General features: G+C 38.1%; 1 protein-coding gene across 2 annotated transcripts; it reads right to left on the reverse strand.

Moving 5' to 3' along the window:
- Window positions 1-433: 433 nt before the first annotated feature.
- Window positions 434-5,155, reverse strand: LOC106079728 (heat shock protein 70 A1-like). Of its 2 annotated transcripts, none has more exons than XM_013240930.2 (2): window positions 5,025-5,155; window positions 434-2,993 (listed from the first exon to the last, which is right to left on the reverse strand). In XM_013240930.2, the coding sequence occupies exon 2, from the start codon at window positions 2,991-2,993 to the stop codon at window positions 1,092-1,094; it is 1,902 nt and encodes a 633-aa protein (XP_013096384.2). In that variant the 5' UTR covers window positions 5,025-5,155; the 3' UTR covers window positions 434-1,091. The 2 variants fall into 2 exon arrangements, with proteins under 2 accessions (XP_013096384.2, XP_013096383.2); XM_013240929.2 differs by lacking the exon at window positions 5,025-5,155 and adding an exon at window positions 4,246-4,412.
- Between the last annotated feature and the right edge of the window lie 13,308 nt (window positions 5,156-18,463).

An 18,463-nucleotide genomic window follows, 5' to 3' on the forward strand; every position in this document is an offset into this window, starting at 1 on the left:
GCAAATTTCTTTTGAGATTAAGTATAGGTCTCTCCACTCTGTGATGTTGTCCTTTGAGATTAAGTATAGGTCTCTCCACTCTGTGATGTTGTCCTTTGAGATTAAGTATAGGTCTCTCCACTCTGTGATGTTGTCCTCTATCACTTTCTTTGCCTATTTTTTTTTCTCCTGGTATTTTTCTGAAGTACTTTTGACATTTGCCATTGTGATCATGTACTGAAATCTCATTTGTGATGAGTCTTTGTATGTGATACTAAAATTCCTTTTTAGCAAAAAAATTGTTAACTGGACAAGAACCATTTCAGAAGATTACAAAAAACCATTTCAGATTTCTCTTTATAATAAGACGTCTAGATTGACTGTTGAATATTTGAAATGGGTTAGTACCAATATTTTCAGACTATAAAAATAGAAATTCGGAATATAAAAACAATAAATAAAACAACTTGTTTATTTTCATCATTTACAAAAACAAAAAGTGAAATATATATACAACTGTTTCATCAATTTGTTGTAAGAATATTAAATTAACAAGAAACTCTTAAAAACAACAACTAAAAAGTGGAAAGTGCAAATGTTTTCTCAATAATACAATGCATTTATACTTAAGTAATACTGTAAAACAATGAAGAATGTTCATTTTATAAATTTTTAAAAAATATTTTCAATATTACTTGAAAGTCTAATTGTGAAAGTTAATATGCAAATAGACTCACCCCTTTAAGACCTTGCAATCTATGGGGTAGATGATGTAAATGACTCTGTTTCTTTGGTCAATGAATAATGAGCAGGATTTCATGTGGCTAGCACAACGACCAACCACCTTTACTTTCCCCAACTAAATTCAGGTACATATTAGAGTTGGGTGGACTCATGTGTGGCCTTAAAATTCCGGTCTTCACCAAGATATAAACCCGGGACCTCTCTGTTCAGAAGCCAAGCACTTTACCACTCAGCCACCACACCCCCCAAAAGTTAATACAATACATTATAAATGCATAGAGTAATGATCAAAGTTGTAAGCCAAGACAAACGAAAAAAGGATGCAACATGATTTTCACCAAACTGAACCGATATAATGCATATATTTTCTAATCTACTTCTTCAACAGTTGGTCCATTATGATGCTGGCCACTGGGTGAGGGGCCACTATGCCCTTGAGAGTGCAATTTCGACATCACCGAAGAACTTATTTTTTGAATTTCTTTTAGCTTATCTTCATATTCCTCCTTTTCTGCAAGAGAGTTACTTTCCAGCCATTTTAATGTAGTTTCACATGCACTCAAAACTGTTTCCTTGTCAGAAGTGGTGAGCTTTTCACCAGCAGCATCTACGGCTTGTTTCACACTAAACACATAACCCTCCAGATGATTTCTAGCCATGACCCGCTCCTGCTGTTTTTGATCCTCCTCCTTGTACTTTTCAGCTTCTGACAGCATTCTGTCAATGTCTGCCTGGCTAAGTCGGCCTCTTTCATTCTTGATTGTAATATTGCTTGACTTTCCAGTGCTTTTGTCCTGTGCTGTAACATTCAAAATGCCATTAGCATCAATATCAAATGTCACCTCTATTTGAGGCACACCACGAGGAGCTGGCGGAATTCCTGTTAAGTGAAACTTACCCAACAAGTTGTTGTCCTTGGTCATAGCACGTTCCCCTTCATAAACCTGAATGTCAACACCTGATTGATTGTCAGAGTAAGTGGTGAATGTCTGGGAGGTCTTGGTGGGTATTGTGGTACCTCTTTTAACAAGTGGAGTCATAACCCCACCAGCTGTCTCAATGCCAAGTGACAAGGGTGCAACATCCACTAAGAGGACATCTTTGATGGTGTCACTAGTATCCCCAGTCAGTACAGCAGCTTGTATTGCAGCACCATAAGCTACAGCTTCGTCTGGGTTGATGGATTTGTTCAACTCTTTACCATTGAAGAATTCGGTCAAAAGTTTCTGTACCTTAGGAATACGAGTTGATCCCCCAACAAGAACAACTTCATCAATTTTGCTTTTATCCAGCTTAGCATCACGAAGAGCAGTTTCTACAGGTTGAAGCGTTGATCGAAACAAATCTCCACAAAGCTCTTCAAATCTAGCTCTTGTAATTTTGGTGTAGAAATCAATACCGTCAAACAGCGAGTCAATTTCAATGGAAGCTTCAGTAGAACTGGAAAGAGTTCTTTTAGCCCGTTCACATGCTGTTTGAAGGCGTCTAATAGATCTGGGATTAGAGCTCATATCTTTATTGAACTTTCTCTTAAACTCTTGCACAAAGTGAGCAACCATTCTGTTATCAAAGTCCTCACCACCTAAATGAGTATCTCCTGCAGTAGCTTTCACTTCAAACATTGAACCTTCATCTATTGTAAGGATACTGACGTCAAAAGTTCCACCTCCAAGATCGAAAATCAAAACATGTTTTTCACCTCTTTGACCCTTATCCAGTCCATATGCCAAGGCAGCAGCTGTTGGTTCATTGATGATTCTCAGCACATTTAGACCAGCTATTGCACCAGCGTCTTTAGTTGCTTGTCTCTGTGAATCATTAAAATATGCAGGAACAGTAATCACTACATCTTTGACTTTCTGGCCGAGATAAGCTTCAGCTGTTTCCTTCATCTTTGTAAGTACCATTGAGCTGATCTCTTCAGGGGCAAACAGTTTCTGTTCTCCTCTGTACTCTGCCTTGATCTTAGGTCGGCCATCAACTTCGACAACTTGAAAAGGCCAATGCTTCATATCATTCTGAACTGTCTTGTCGCTAAACTTTCGACCAATCAGTCTTTTGGCATCATAAATTGTATTACTTGGGTTCATAGCAGCCTGGTTTTTTGCAGCGTCTCCAACAAGACGTTCTGTGTCAGTAAAGGCTACGTAACTAGGTGTTGTTCTGTTGCCTTGATCATTTGCAATGATCTCAACTTTTCCATGTTGAAACACACCAACACAGGAGTAGGTTGTCCCAAGATCAATACCTACTGATGGCACTTTCGGCATCTGAAATTTAATAAGTGAAAATTTTATTAGAAATTATGATATAAAGTTATACAAAGTAATAAGTTATTAATACATATATAAATTTTAGCCACTTGAAAAATAAAATACTAAAGCATTTATATATATTTAAATTATCCTTTATTAAATTCCTATTTCAGTTATAAGTACCAAAAAGTTCAGATTATTTTCAGTTAGAATTTATAAAACAAAAAAATTATTTCAGTCTCACAGATCTGTGTTAGCTATTAACCTAATGACAATAAGAGTCACTTATATGGTATAATTCGGAATTTTTTATTTTTTTTTACAACCATTGTCTGGTAAAAAAAAACATTAATTTCTTGGATTAGGGAAACACAAAAAAAAAGGTTTAAAATGGTATGATATAGACTAGAACTAGAGTACTAGAGGCATGATATATAGTGTATAGTATTAGTACAATTATAGGTTTTGTATTTCTTTTTAAAGAGATATCTTTCCACAAATCTTGCTTTTATTAGCTGTAGATGCAGAAAATGTAGATCTAATCTAAATATAGAAATACTTTTTTTTTAATTTTTAAGCTACATAAAAAGAAATTTTAAAAAAGAAATTGTCATAATGAAGTCATAGTCTTCAATTTAGATCTATTGAGAAAAAAAAACAACACTAGATCTATAGTGACCTGTCTAAAGAGTTTAGGCCTATGGCACTATCTCAAGAATCTAGATACAGATCTATTAAAATGTATTTTAATCATGATTTTTTTTTTTTATGTATTTCCACTTTATCTTGTTAATCAATGCTTATAAGAATTGTTATCACTGATAAAGTAAAAAGATACGCATAATCAGATTTCTATACTATTTTAAGGTGAAAAATGCAGATTACAAATATCATAATTTGATTTTACCGTAGATATAATTTGATATATATATTTAGTTTTTAGATTTAGACTCGTATAGTTGATCATAGTTCTAGAATAAATAAAGTTTGAAAAAGTAAATCGAGATCGAGATATTCTGGTAATACTTCGCATCAAAGGCACCTTTTTAAGAATCACCAAATTCACTAAGACACTATGACTTCGTAGTTAGTATGACTAGACAGCAGATAGTATTAGTATTAGAATTTAGATCTAGATGATAGATCTAGTACTTTTATACTGACTATAGAAATAGATCTATTTATCATCTATTATAAAATATAATCTAATAATCATTAATAATATCATAATGACTAATCTAGACTAAAAAAATCTAGATCTACTTACTTTTAACTTGATTTTTTACAGGCTAAAGATTTTATTATATTTTAGAAGAACAATAAAACTCTCTGTAATATACATCTAGAAGCGCTTTCACTGAATCTGATTGTTTATATCGCATACCATTATTTATAGTCAATAGTTGCTTGCCTGGAGTAAACAAGCGAACCTTTTGGTATATTCCCGAAATATTTACCTATTTTTAGCTTGACCTAGACATGCTAATTAGTAATGCGCATGCGCCTGAAGTAAATGCTAAAAAAAACTATTGTACTTTTCCGATTCTGGAACGTTTTGGAATAAACAACAATTCAGTTGTTTATCTCGCGGAAGAAATTTCTAGGCCGTAAATGTAGAAACTAGATCTACATGTCCATCTACATATTCTAGGTTGTGATTAGGAAAATAAGTGAAAATTAAGATTTTGTATTAGATAATAAATTCTTCTTTGCATTTTATTCATACTTTACTAAGAACAGTAGATAGTAGTTTTTCAACAAAAGGCTGATAAAAATTCAGACCTGCCTTTTAGATTTACTTTCGACAAGCAAAACATCGCTTTTGTTGTTTGTTTGTTTTTTAAGAGGTCGAGATATATTTAGATCTACATTTATATGCCAGTGACTATTAAAAAAACATATCACTTAATTTATGTCCAATAAATCACAGCCAGTACTGTACAATTGTCAACAAGTAATTGATACAACACTTGACTTTACAAATATTCTGCCATATATAGGCACTATATCTACAAATGTTCTGTCATGTAGGCTATATCTATTTACCCTCTGTACTGCTGTAATAAGAACTCAGCTGCCCTCTCCGTCAGAGCCGGTCTTAAATAGTTGAAGACCCTAGTGTTGTTGCCGGTTGCTGACCTTGTAGCACCAAGCTGCTGGTAGACAACTGAACCACTGTAGGCGTATTATATCTTAAATAATACAACGTGAAATAACTTGAATAACTTCCTTGTGAATAATACTTAATATAACTTTATTTATAATATAGACAAAATCAACTTGTGGTAAAATGAAATAAATATAGTAGACTTTAGTAATAACAGTAAAAAAAAAACTCCTACAAAGAGTTTGGGAAAACCAGAAGCTCACCACAGCGACCAAAATGGAGGTCTACAAGGCATGCGTTCTTAGCACGCTACTGTACGGCAGTGAGTCGTGGACAACCTACACAAAACAAGAGAGGAAACTAAAGTCATTCCACTTGCGCTGACTTCGTAGGATCTTAAAAATAACATGGAAAGAAAACCCTGTGTAATACAGAGATCCTCGCGAGAAAGGGCCTTCCCAGCATCTTTACAGTCCTCAGGCAACGCCGCCTGCGCTGGCTCGGACATGTTCGCCGGATGGAGGACAATCGCATCCCGAAAATCATTCTGTACGGGCAACTTGCGTCTGGCTGAAGAAAAATTGTTCGCCCCGTTCTCCATAAGGTTGATATGAAAAAAAAGGGATTTAAAATCAGTAAACATTGATACTGACCATTGGGAAGACATAGCCTTAGACCGCACTAGTTGGAGAGAGACGGTGACCAAGAAAGCTATGGACAACGAGAAAACATGGACCTCAGCTCTTGATGGCTGCCTGGTCGTGCGCTTTGTGCGCTTGACTGTCCTTTGGATTTATCGATGGTCCCGGGTTCAAACCCTGCTCGCTCCCATCCCCCGTCGTCCTGCGGGAGGTTTGGACTAGGAAGTAAACTATTTTCAACTCTAAAGGAACCATTGAAACATGTAAAACAAACATTTTGAAGAAAAGCGTGCCGCATGGAAAATGGCCAGCTCCTCTTATACCACCAAAGCGAAAGCCACATTGACCTGCAATATATGTGGACGGGAGTGTCTCTGCAAAATAGGGCTCCACAGCCATATGAAAAAGTGTTCGAGGTGAACCATAGTCGTTCTACGACGTAAGGAGGCCGATATATAATATAATTGTTGTAACATTTTATAACAAAATCTAACTCACTACAATAACACAACCTTTCAGTCTCAAGTTCTGGATGCGTCTGTCCTTACTAAGACCGAATGACGACTATACCACTTATGTTGCATCATTCACAACCAATCGCTAACCTCTTCCCACCGTCACCGTAGAAACACACACATGCACTCCATAACAACTAGGTGAAATGAATTTTGAGATGTTAGTGGACCGAATTTTAAATACCTCATTTGTATAACTTAACGCTTGACCTAGATAGGGAAAATAATCCTTGGGGGATTAGGGCACGACATGGCCTAAAATGTGCTGATGTGCCAAAAAAAAAATCAAATATTGTTGGCCCTAAATGAAATTGAAAAATAAAAAATAACTGCGAAAAAAAAACTAAAATTAGACATTTTATTAAAATCAAAGTGTACTTCAACAATAACATTGAAGACAAGTTTCGCTATTCCTTCTCGGAAAAAATGTGTTGAGCCCTTACGGATGCTAGCAGGCTCTGTTTCCGTATCTTGCTGAACTCAGTCGTACCGTACTGAATCGTAGCTCATGGAAACTCTGACACCTTCCCTCTTTTGATAGGGTCCATTAGGCCTTCTAGAACCAGACAGAGCATCGCTCGCGTAGCCATGTCGCGGTTGACCGTCACGACTCGTCACGGTTGACCGCTCTTCTGACACACTACACAAGTACCCCTATCCGCATCACCGCCAGAATTCTAACAGTATTTTCAATGTTAACAGATTGAACATTTTATTGGTGATGATTCCTTTCCGAGAAAGTTTTATTACGTCAAGAGCCGCTATTCTGTCTAGCGTTCAACTAGGTGTTAACTCGATTATAGATGAAAGATCTAAAGGAGTTTTCCATAAAGGCCTGATAAAATATGTTTTGTTAAACATCTGGACCATATTAAATACAATACGGCGTGAAAATCGCGCGAGTGCGCCACGGTGTACAAACGCTTCGCAATCGGAACGCTAATTTCTTACAAGCCGAAAGTCGCTCGATCAAATCTGTCTTTTTTTTAACACTCTTTATTTATAAGACATATAGATCTAGATTAAAACTCTCTAAAAGAACATACACTTTTAAACCAGATTGTTCATGTCACCGGATGTAAGACAATCGCAATGCAGAGGTCATTCTTTATGGACAACTCGCGACTGGCTCAAGAAACAATAATATGTAGATGTAATCAAACGGAACCTCAAGGCAGTGGTCATTGGCGCTGACCATTGAGAGGACATAACCCTGGAACGCACAATGTAGTCTGAGACACTTAGTTAGTATAGTTTGTATAGAGACGCACCATAATTGGCATACTTTGAACGCGGCATTTAGTGGTGTCGCAACTTACTTGGGTTCTAGATTATTTTTGTAAATAAAGTCAGTTGGTGTTACGACTTCATAGGGATAACGCGATATTACAGACGGAGACTCGACCGTGGCCCTTTTCAATATTAAACATCATCTGCAGGGACGAACTGGGTGTCAAAATCGGCCCGGGCCTTTCTATACAATTCGGCACACACATTCTATATCATATGATGAGCCTCCAATTCTAAGTCTAGCTGCCCTCGAAATCATGCTTACAGTGACCTCTATATCTATATAAGAAATAAAAACCTTATGTTACTTTTGAATCGCTTAGTATGTAGGCCCTAAAAGGATGAAGCCAACTAGTGGCACTGTCAACGGATGAAGGCTATTGCATTATTTCGGAAAATATTAGATTAAAATAGGCTATTACACTGTAGAGTCTGTGAAAGATTTCTTTTTACACATTACGTTCAGAGTGGCCTTTCTAGAAGAGAATAGTATAAAACCTTGAACAATTTGATATGTAGGTTACTATAGTGGCATCCATGTGGTCCTTCGGTGGCCCTACCGGCCCATTTGGGTACCGGCCCATCGGGCATTTGCCCGATTGCCCATATAGCCAGTCCGCCCCTGATCATCTGTATAACGGTTTGTACTAGGTCTTTTTCTACTTGCTACATGTGTAGGTCTTGTTACTTAATTACATCAAATACACCAGTGCAAGGAACCCAGACATCTCCGGAGTAATCTGTCGAAGTCAGGCAGTCATCAACAACTACAAGGGCAAGACCTATCACAATAGAGAGAGATGGTGACCAAGAAAGCTATGGACAGCGAAAACAAAAACATAGGACTCGGCTCTAGATTCAGATGTCCTTAAGGTCCGAGAACGTCCGGTTCCCTATTATGGACCTCTTGACCAAGGAAAGGCTTTTATCCATGGCCAGGATGAGGCATCGGCTCTTCACCAATCTAGACAATCGGCTCTAGAAGAAAAGCTTGCCAAACGAAAAATGACTGGCTCCGCTACCTTCAAAGAGAACGGCACCTTTTAACCTGCGCTATATGTTTACGAGAATGTCTCTAGAAAATTGAGCTCCACGCAGGGCCGGTCCTAACAATTGCGGGGCCCTATGCGAAACGGATTGCGAGGTGCTGAGTCTGGGTAGGGATAAGTAAAAACTAAGATTTTGAATTAGAAAAAAAATTATCTTTGCATTTTATTCATTCTTTACAAAGTACAATACTTCGATCAAGTTAACTATACGAGCCTTGCGTGTAGCGAAGTCATAAAAATTTTGTTTCCAGCATAGATCACTCTCAAAAGCAATAGAAAGTATTGCCAAATTGTTCAATTTATCTTCGTGAATTGTTGACCTCAAGTAATTGAATGACACCCCAATATGACAATTTTGTCTATATTTTAGGAGATTTCCATGAGCCCGTGGAAAATCAGGAGCCCCAGGGAAACCTGTAATATAAGTTATGCTGGTTTGATTTAATAATACACACATAGAATTAGCGCGGGGCCTATGAAAGTGCGGGGCCAATGCGGCCGCATAGGTTGCAGTGGTCTAAGACCGGCCCTGGCTCCATGGCCACACGAGAAAGAGTTTTAGAGATAAATCATAAGTTGTTCTACGACTGAAAGAGGATAACGACATCTATTGTATTTGTAACTTAGCAAGTTCATGGCTAAGGGACTGCTTTATTACTGTGCACAAATAAGTAGGCCTAAACATTATAATTGTCAGTCCATTCATTGTAATGCTTCTCACTATCCAGGCTCTCTGTAACCTGCACCACACGACACAACCAATTCAAAGAACTTGACAACTCAGACTCCTTTAATGTCCAATGAATCACAGCTCATTGGCTACTGTACAATTAGCAACAACGTAACTCTATCTGTACTGTGCTGGTTCTTGACTCTGACTTTGAATCGCACTTGTGAAATTGCGAGGTAACGTGAAGTGACTTGACTCTGATACCTTCGCTCTTGTATAGGCAGTAGCGGCCCTAGGGGTGGCAAGTGGGGAAACCGCCCCAGTCCCCGCGCCTGAAAGAAATCCGCGATTTCCTTGTCACCTTCAGCTTCGCCATTTCAGATCAGTTCTCATTAACTAGAATTTGTTACTCAATATTTTGGAAGCCTTCACGGGATCTATTTGCTATCAATGAATTACGAAGTTCTTAACATGACAATTTTTTTTGTTTCAGCTTCGGTACAAACAACATCTTATGACCTGTCGACTCTACAAGGCTATCATTGTTTAACAGTTCACCTTAGCATTAAAACAAGCCCTCAGCCCCCTGGATGACAAAGTGGTCATCATCGAACCACGATGGACGAACTATATATATATATATAACAAGTAGCCGAAAGTGAGCATTAACATAGTTTATTTCGTAAATAAACGACATCCAATCGGATTTGAATAGAAAAACGTGTAGTGATTACGTTTGACCCAGTTACGACTATAAGCTATAGTTATTTGTACATGAAAGAGTCATACAGGGAATTGATACATTAGACCTTTTGTTGCTATTATTTCCCCCCCCCCCCAAAAAAAAAAATGATTGCTAGAGATTGGGCCTACTCCGAGTCTCTTTGTTATTTTTTCTAAAGCATGAGGATAGTATGTGATAAAAATTAGTCGTAAAAAAAAAAAGGTGAACAAAGCGCAATCTTAAAAGCTAGAGCTGCTAGCTGAGCAATTTAAATGGACCCTCACTGAACTATAAGCAACATTTTTAATTTCACCATGTAGGCCGTCTGTGATAGTCAAAAGAGTTGAGCCGAAGGCTCTTCGAGCTCTAGGCGTGTAAGCCTGCTTGAACAAAACCGTTCTGTCTGGAAGAGATCCAAGTCTATGTAAAACATTGCTATTTCCGATATATCCGGTACTCCGGCGCATGGACTATAATGTATGACCGAAGGCTGAGCACACCGGGAACCTCCGCCATTTCCCTATGTTGCACCAAGCTAACCGTGCAGGACTCGCCATTAGTGTAACGGTCCCTTGAGGAACGGCGAGTGGATTATCGACAGGGACGTGGAAGCTCTCTTTCAACTCCGCACCGTGCAATGGGACAGCTCTCGCATTCCCTTGGACTCTCCCACAGGAGTTTTGTTTTGCTATTCATTTAGCCTAATTACTTCCTCAAGCAAACGTTTCCACCCCGGGTGCCACGTTGTTTGTTTGTAAAATGTTTTACATGTTTCGGATGTTCCTTCAGAGTTGAAGATAGTTTACTTCCTAGTCCAAACCTCCCGCAGGACGACGGGGGATGGGAGCGGGCGGGGTTTGAACCCTCGACCGTCGATAAATCCGAACGACAGTCCAGCGCGCAAACCGCACGACCAGGCAGAATAGCGTACCCGGGGGCCAAGTTGACCTACGTTTACACTTATGTCTGTCATGTAGTCTATATTCCCACCCCTTTTTTTATTTACCCTTTCAGCTGTATACTCGAGTTAACATATTAGTGTTAGACAGAATGGCGGGTCTGTAATGTATAGGTGGAGGAAGGCCCTATAGAGGGTTAACCATAACGGCAGGCGTATGTTAATTTAACACGTGGACCGCAATTAAGAAGGATAACCACATAGGGGTGGGTCGAACAAGACTGCGCAATGAACATGAGTGTAAAAAAAAAGGGCCTACATGATGAAAGTAAAAATGCTGTCTATAGAGAAGATTGTATAGTTATCTATTGTTTGTTACAAACTTACTTTAAAGTATAAAAAAGCTAACAAGATCCTCAAAATAAAACAAGATCCTCAAAATAAAACAAGATCCTCAAAATAAAACAAGATCCTCAAAATAAAGAATCACCCTTTGTGTCGGGATTTTGTAATTTTACCATCACAAATAAGATACAAGACACCGATAGCAAAGACAAACAGACACAAACACTCTTTTGTTCCCCTGGCAATCAAATCATTAAATAAGAACAATCTGGTATAAACTTTGTCACATGTAAATTATGAGTGAGTCTGATGTGAATGTACACTTTGGTTTCTTATAGTTATAATGTTTTTTGTTTGGTGTAATGCACAAATTGTAAGACAAATTTCCTTACGGATAATAAAGATTAGTATTATTATTATTATTAGAACATATAAAGGACAGTTATTCAGTCAATACCACCACTTCAGCCAAGTACAATTTCTTTCCCTTGCTCGGGACACCTAACAAAATTATTAATTTCTAACAGGTAATTAGCTAATATTTTTTTTTTAAATTGATTCTTTTGATGTCAGGTTAAAGAAATAATTGTGCGAAATTTCAGCTTCATTCGATTTTGGGTGTCGGAGAAATAACGTTTACACATTTTTTACCAGACAGAATAAGTTGCTATAAGCTTTGTAATAATGGGAACAAAAACACAAACTCGACACTCACGTGTTTAAACGGCATTTAATGTACCGTGTTGCAAATTTCGGATCAGCAGATACAACCAGTGAACTATTAATATTGAAATTCCCATTCCTCGTCCCATATGCTAGGACAAATTTGTACAAATACTCCTTCTTCCCTAGTGCTATTAGAGCATGGAATGGGTTGCCTGAGCTAGCCAGGAAAACCAGTGACTTGGCAGAATTTAAGTCATTGGTTAATATGCATGACTAAATGCATGACGCGTAGGACGTAATTATCTTCTTTTTTTGAAGTAACGTCTGTATTATATAAGATAAGATAATATTTAAATGCAATCGTTATTGTTCGTTATTATAACAAAACAAAAGAGGCCGGCTGGATTAAGCCTTTCGAGGGCTGGAATGAATGAGATAAGGAATCTCAGCCATGTTTATTTCGATAAAACATCTATTGAGTGCACGGATTTTCACTTGTAATGCGGCGCAACTGTGATCTTGCTCCTCTCGGTATTTAAGTTCGGTTGGTTCCCTTTGCATATTCAATGCAGGGATTTTTTTTTTCCGGGGTCACTGGTTCGAGCCTCGGTCGGCGCAGTGCCTTATTTTCGTCGCATTTAACTCACTACTTTCATTTAAGAACTTGGTCCCTGTCGATGCTGTTCATTATTGTTTAATATGTATATATCATTATGTATCATTATTTGTTTCAGAAATTGGTCCACTTCTATATTTAGGAATTGTAGCCGTGGAAATTATCCCAGTGGAGTCTTGAGTTACTGAGTTACTTTTCTTAAGGGAACGTTCTAAAATGTTTGTAAAATGTTTTACTTATTTCGGATGTTCCTTCAGAGTTGAAGATAATTACTTCCTAGTCCAAACCTCCCGCAGGACGACGGGGGATGGGAGCGGGCAGGGTTTGAACCCGGGACCATCGATAAGTCCGAACGACAGTCCAGCGCGCAAACCGCACGAACAGGCAGCTGGTATTACGTAGGCCCAACGGCTAAAGGTGAATGGGGTACACATATTTGTTACGCTTTTTTACAAGGGAGGGGGTTGGTCTGAAGATTTGTAACGTAACAAAAAAATATTCAAATAAAATAACACAAATTATTTAGATCATTATGCCATTGTAACTCTCGTGTTACAAAATTGAAATAAAATAACACAAATTATTTAGATCATTATGCCATTGTAACTCTCGTGTTACAAAATTGAAATAAAATAACACAAATTATTTAGATCATTATGCCATTGTAACTCTCGTGTTACAAAATTCAAATAAAATAACACAAATTATTTAGATCATTATGCCATTGTAACTCTCGTGTTACAGAATTAAAATAAAATAACACAAATTATTTAGATCATTATGCCATTGTAACTCTCGTGTTTAGGATTGGTGTGTTATCAAAGCCTATATTATGTTTGTTAACACGCTGTAGAAATTTTAACAGATACAGAGGTCCCTTGACTTTCGCGGGTCCGAATATTATAAACCAGTGTGCTTGTGTTTATCTTGGTGTATGAGTGTCATCCTTAGGTTATGCCCCTGTTCTTTATCAGTCCAATGGGTCAGCCTAGCGAGGGGTAATGTGAGGTCAGGACTGCAGAACGACAGTTGAACGTCTGCTAGGCCTGTCTGTGTAGGCTGTGAGATGTTTGTTTGTAAAATGTTTTGTTTGTAAAATGTTTTGTTTGTAAAATGTTTTGTTTGTAAAAATGTTTTGTTTGTAAAATGTTTTGTTTGTAAAATGTTTGACATGTTTCGGATGTTCCTTCAGAGTTGAAGATAATTACTTCCTAGTCCAAACCTCCCGCAGGACGACGGGGGATGGGAGTGGGCAGGGTTTGAACCCTGGACCATCGATAAATGCTAGGACAAATTTGTACAAATACTCCTTCTTCCCTAGTGCTATTAGAGCATGGAATGGGTTGCCTGAGCTAGCCAGGAAAACCAGTGACTTGGCAGAATTTAAGTCATTGGTTAATATGCATGACTAAATGCATGACGCGTAGGACGTAATCATCTTCTTTTTTGAAGTAACGTCTGTATTATATAAGATAAGATAAGACAGTCCAGCGCGCAAACCGCACGACCAGGCAGCCATAGAAACTTATTAGAGAATAAAGTTCTGTAGATTGATATTTTATTGAGATTTATTAGTTTTTACTTTGATAGATGATTCTTGTTCAATAACAATTAGAAAGTCATCACACAGGTTGTTTTTAATTTTAAATTATCAGTGGAAAATATACCCCGTGTTTTTGTTCAACACCACGGGTTTTCCGACGTGTTATTAGACTGTCGCACGATGTAGGGCTTTATGGCTGAATGTTAAGTCAATGTTAAGCATGACGCGTAGGAAGTAATCATCTTTTTTGAAGTATCGTCTGTATTATAATATATGTACACTTCCGGGGCGCCGCTCGGCAGTCGACCTGATTACATTGTGACATAATCAGCATTTTTTTTTAAATCTTATATCTATTGGGAGAAAAAACTGAATGCTTCATCAATACGCCGAAAAAAGGTCGATACATTTTCCATCATTTCTATAGCTAGTAAAGTTCCCCTTTCAGACCTTGTGGTCTATAGGGCAGATGATGTAAAGGTCATCTGTTTCTGTGGCCTACGGTTAACAAGGGTGTCATGTGGCCAGCACAACGACCAACCGCCTTTACTTTTCCCTAACTAATGTCAGGTACCCATTAGAGCTGGGTGGACTCAGAGGCGCCCGAAGATCCCGAAGATCATTTCTATAGCTACAATGATGAAAAATGTAACTTATGAAAATCTTTAGTAAAACTCGAATTTCTTGTTATATTATACTATATATATATATAGTTCGTCCATCGTGGTTCGATGATGACCACTTTGTCATCCAGGGGGGCTGAGGGCTTTGCACTGGGTTTTTATGCCTCCTTTATTGGGGTCAAACTACATGATATTTTGGTATTGCGTAATATCCGAACGTTCCCGTAAATGTTTATTTTGTATTTTCATCAGAATTGTTTTTTTCGGAAGTGTCGTTTTAATTAACATTAGCCGCATTCTCATTTGTTACAACTTTATGTTGTAGAAACATCTTTCATTTTTACTTTTACCATTTTATCACTTAAGTTCCCCTCTCAGATCTTGTGGTCTATAGGCAGATGATATAAAGGTCATCTGTTTATGTGGCCAACGGTTTATGAGGGCGTCTTGTGGCCCACACAACGACCAACCGCCTTTACTTTTTCCCAACTAATGTCAGTTAATCATCAGAGCTGGGTGGACTCAGAGGCGCCCGAAAGATCCCAGAATTAAACATCCCAGTCTTCACCAGTATTCGAACCCGGGACCACGGAAGTCAAGCGCTTTACAGCTCAGCCACCGCGCATCCTCCTAATCACTAAGGTATATTTTAATTTGCTTGTCGTGAATGTGGCAAAATATGTAGGTCACAGCTGGGTCTGCGTTGCCACGGAAATACTGCATTTCTCATTAATCTTCGGACTAGAAGACAAGCCTTATTATTATTATTCATTTACATTTTGAGCTTTAAATACAAAACAAAGATAAACTTTTTTTCCTCTACAGTCTAGAGTAGTCTAAACCAGTGATGCCCAACCTTTTTTGGGGCCGGCGGGCCATTGTAATTTCCGACACTCGTGTCGCGGGCCACATCATCGAATAGATAAAAAATAGAGAATAAACCGTTTTAAATAGTTTTATTTAAAACCTGTAGCACTACTTGACCTACTTACAAACGTAATTATATAGGTCTCATCCGTTGTATTCATTTAGTTTATTTATTAAGGTTGGAACCACGTCGCGGGCCGGAATTGGCCCGCGGGCCGTTACTCTGGGCATCACTGGATTAGACCTATAATTTCTAGAATTTATAATCCAGTGATGCCCAAAATAAGGCCTACTGACCAGAATGGGCCCGAAACGTGGTTTCATCCGAACGAACGATAGCACAAAGTGTAGAAAATTTCATTGAAAAATGTATCTTCCATAAGTTAGGGCCTTGACTTTTCTCTGATGGATTGGTACCATGGCATTTAATATTTGTGCGTTTACAAAATGGGAGAGCCGAAGAAACTACGTGTGGACTCTGAATTTAGAATCTACCAGGAGAAGTGAACGGATCTTAAAATTTAGCTGTTTGTGGAACATGATGATAAGCAAACATATTTGTTTTATAAAAAAAGAAAGGCTGTTTAAAAAAAAACAACAACGTATAATAATACATAACACACGGCAAAAAAAAACAAACAACCAAATATGGCTGCATTCTTGGTCTGAGCCACGAGTAAAAAGATTGTTAAACTACACCTAGAGATTGGAGGATCGATGATCAAAAAGAGACAAGAAAATTAATCTTTGGTAAAACTGGCTACAGTGTTGCTCACATTTTAATTAGAGAAACGAAGCGATTTATATAAGATAACTTCCATTATCCCATTCATTGATGTAAATACTAGATTTGCGGTTCTCAACCTTTTATGCTCGGCGACCCCTTTTTACAATCCCCCACTCTTCCGCGACCCCCGCACACACACACACACATACAGCAATAGAAGAATAGACAATAACAATCGTTATTTTCGATGGTCTTAGGCGAACCCTGGCTTATAATCGTCAATCGACCCCCAAGGGGGTCGCGATCCACAGGTTGAGAACCCCTGTACTAGATCCACACGTTTCTGTTAAAATTGAATCATGTCAATTTCATATCGTTTTCGTAGATTTTCGGTCATGTGGCACGAGACACGAGTGTCGGAAATTAATATGGCCCGCGGGGTCGAAATAGGTTGGGAATCACTGGTATAATCCATAGAGCTGTTAGAGTGTATGAGGGATTATTTACAAACCTGTTGGATTTTCAAAGTGTTTTACGGGGATGTTGCTTTTTTTTTTTTTTAAGTGTTCTAAAATTCACAGGCTAAAATAAATTTTGTATGGGAAGAGGGCATTCAAAAGGGGTCAAATAAACTATTAAAATTAAAACCAAATAGGAGTTGTTGTTTTTTTAGAGAACACAAACCCCAATAAATGTATTTAGGGGGTAGTGAGGGCATACAATTTGTTTTCCTAAAGGCCCAAGTTGATATTCTAAAGCAATGTTTATGATGTCCAATACCAATTCTTCTACTTTTCTAGCCAGATTTTTGCTGCTGAGCTGTGAGCTCTTTTGTGACTGTGCCAATGAATAAAGTGTGCTGTTCTCTTCAGTTGTTCCGCACTGCCATACAGAGTGTTGGTTATGTTGGGCTGTAGTGGTAGCAGGGCCAGCCTAAGGTGAATTAGGAAAGGGCGTCATTAAAAGTGTTTCTAGAATTCAAGGGCGTGGGGGCATTAAAAAACACTGTTGTGTATTTATGTGTTGTGAATTGCTCTGTACTGCTGTGACAAGAGTGGCTTGTAGTTTAGGTCAGCTTGTGTGTGTGTGTGTATGTGTACCGTTTTGTTATGAATTGTTTTGTCATTCTTGTGTAAATAGCCAATCGAGTTTTCCACTGCAAGTAAAAAAATCTAGGTCAGTGATTATAAAAAATGCTGGGGGGAAAAGGTGGGTTCCAGAGAGAGAAAGAGAGAGAGGAAGAAAGAGAGAGAAAAAAAGAAGGAAAGATAAAGACAGCGGTCCGATCCACTTCAGTATAACAGATACTAGAATTTACTTTTTTAAAAAAGGTATTTAAATGGATGGTTGAAATGCGTCTTGATTATTAAAATTTTGAAAAAGGAGAGGATGTTACGGCATAATTTTAGGGGTGTCCTAAAAATCCCGAAGTTCAAAAAAAATTTTCACTGAGATTCGCATCAGAGATCCCTCGGTTTGGAGAATTGTATGAGTTTTCAAAAGATTTTAATAATTTCCGGAGATTTCCAGGACCTTTTCGTATATTTTGCAATTTCAGGAGATTTCCAGGAGCTCCTGGTAAATCAGGAGGCCGCGGGAAATCTGTTCTAAATTATAAAATGGTTTAATTTAATAATTTACACCTAGAATTAGCGCGGGTCCTATGAAAGTGCGGGGCTTACTGCGGTGGCATAGGTTACAGTGGCCTAAAGCCGGCCCTGCAAAATAGCGGCGAATGCTAGGACAAATTTTTACAAGTGCTCCTTCTTCCCTAGTGCTATTAGAGCACAGAATGGGTAGCCTGAATCAGTCAGGAAAACCAATGACTTGGCAGATACTAAATTCACTTATTAACTAGCATACTAGATTCTCATAATTTTTACAAGTGCTCCTTCTTCCCTAGTGCTATTAGAGCACGGAATGGGTAGCCTGAATCAGTCAGGAAAACCAATGACTTGGCAGATACTAAATTCACTTATTAACTAGCATACTAGATTCTCATAATTTTTACAAGTGCTCCTTCTTCCCTAGTGCTATTAGAGCACGGAATGGGTAACTGAATCAGCCAGGAAAACCAATGACTTGGCAGATACTAAATTCACTTATTAACTAGCATAACTAGATTCTCATAATTTTTACAAGTGCTCCTTCTTCCCTAGTGCTATTAGAACACGGAATGGGTAGCCTGAATCAGCCAGGAAAAC

The sequence above is a fragment of the Biomphalaria glabrata genome, chromosome 18, assembly GCF_947242115.1.
Source record: "Biomphalaria glabrata chromosome 18, xgBioGlab47.1, whole genome shotgun sequence".
Lineage (NCBI taxonomy): Eukaryota > Metazoa > Mollusca > Gastropoda > Planorbidae > Biomphalaria > Biomphalaria glabrata.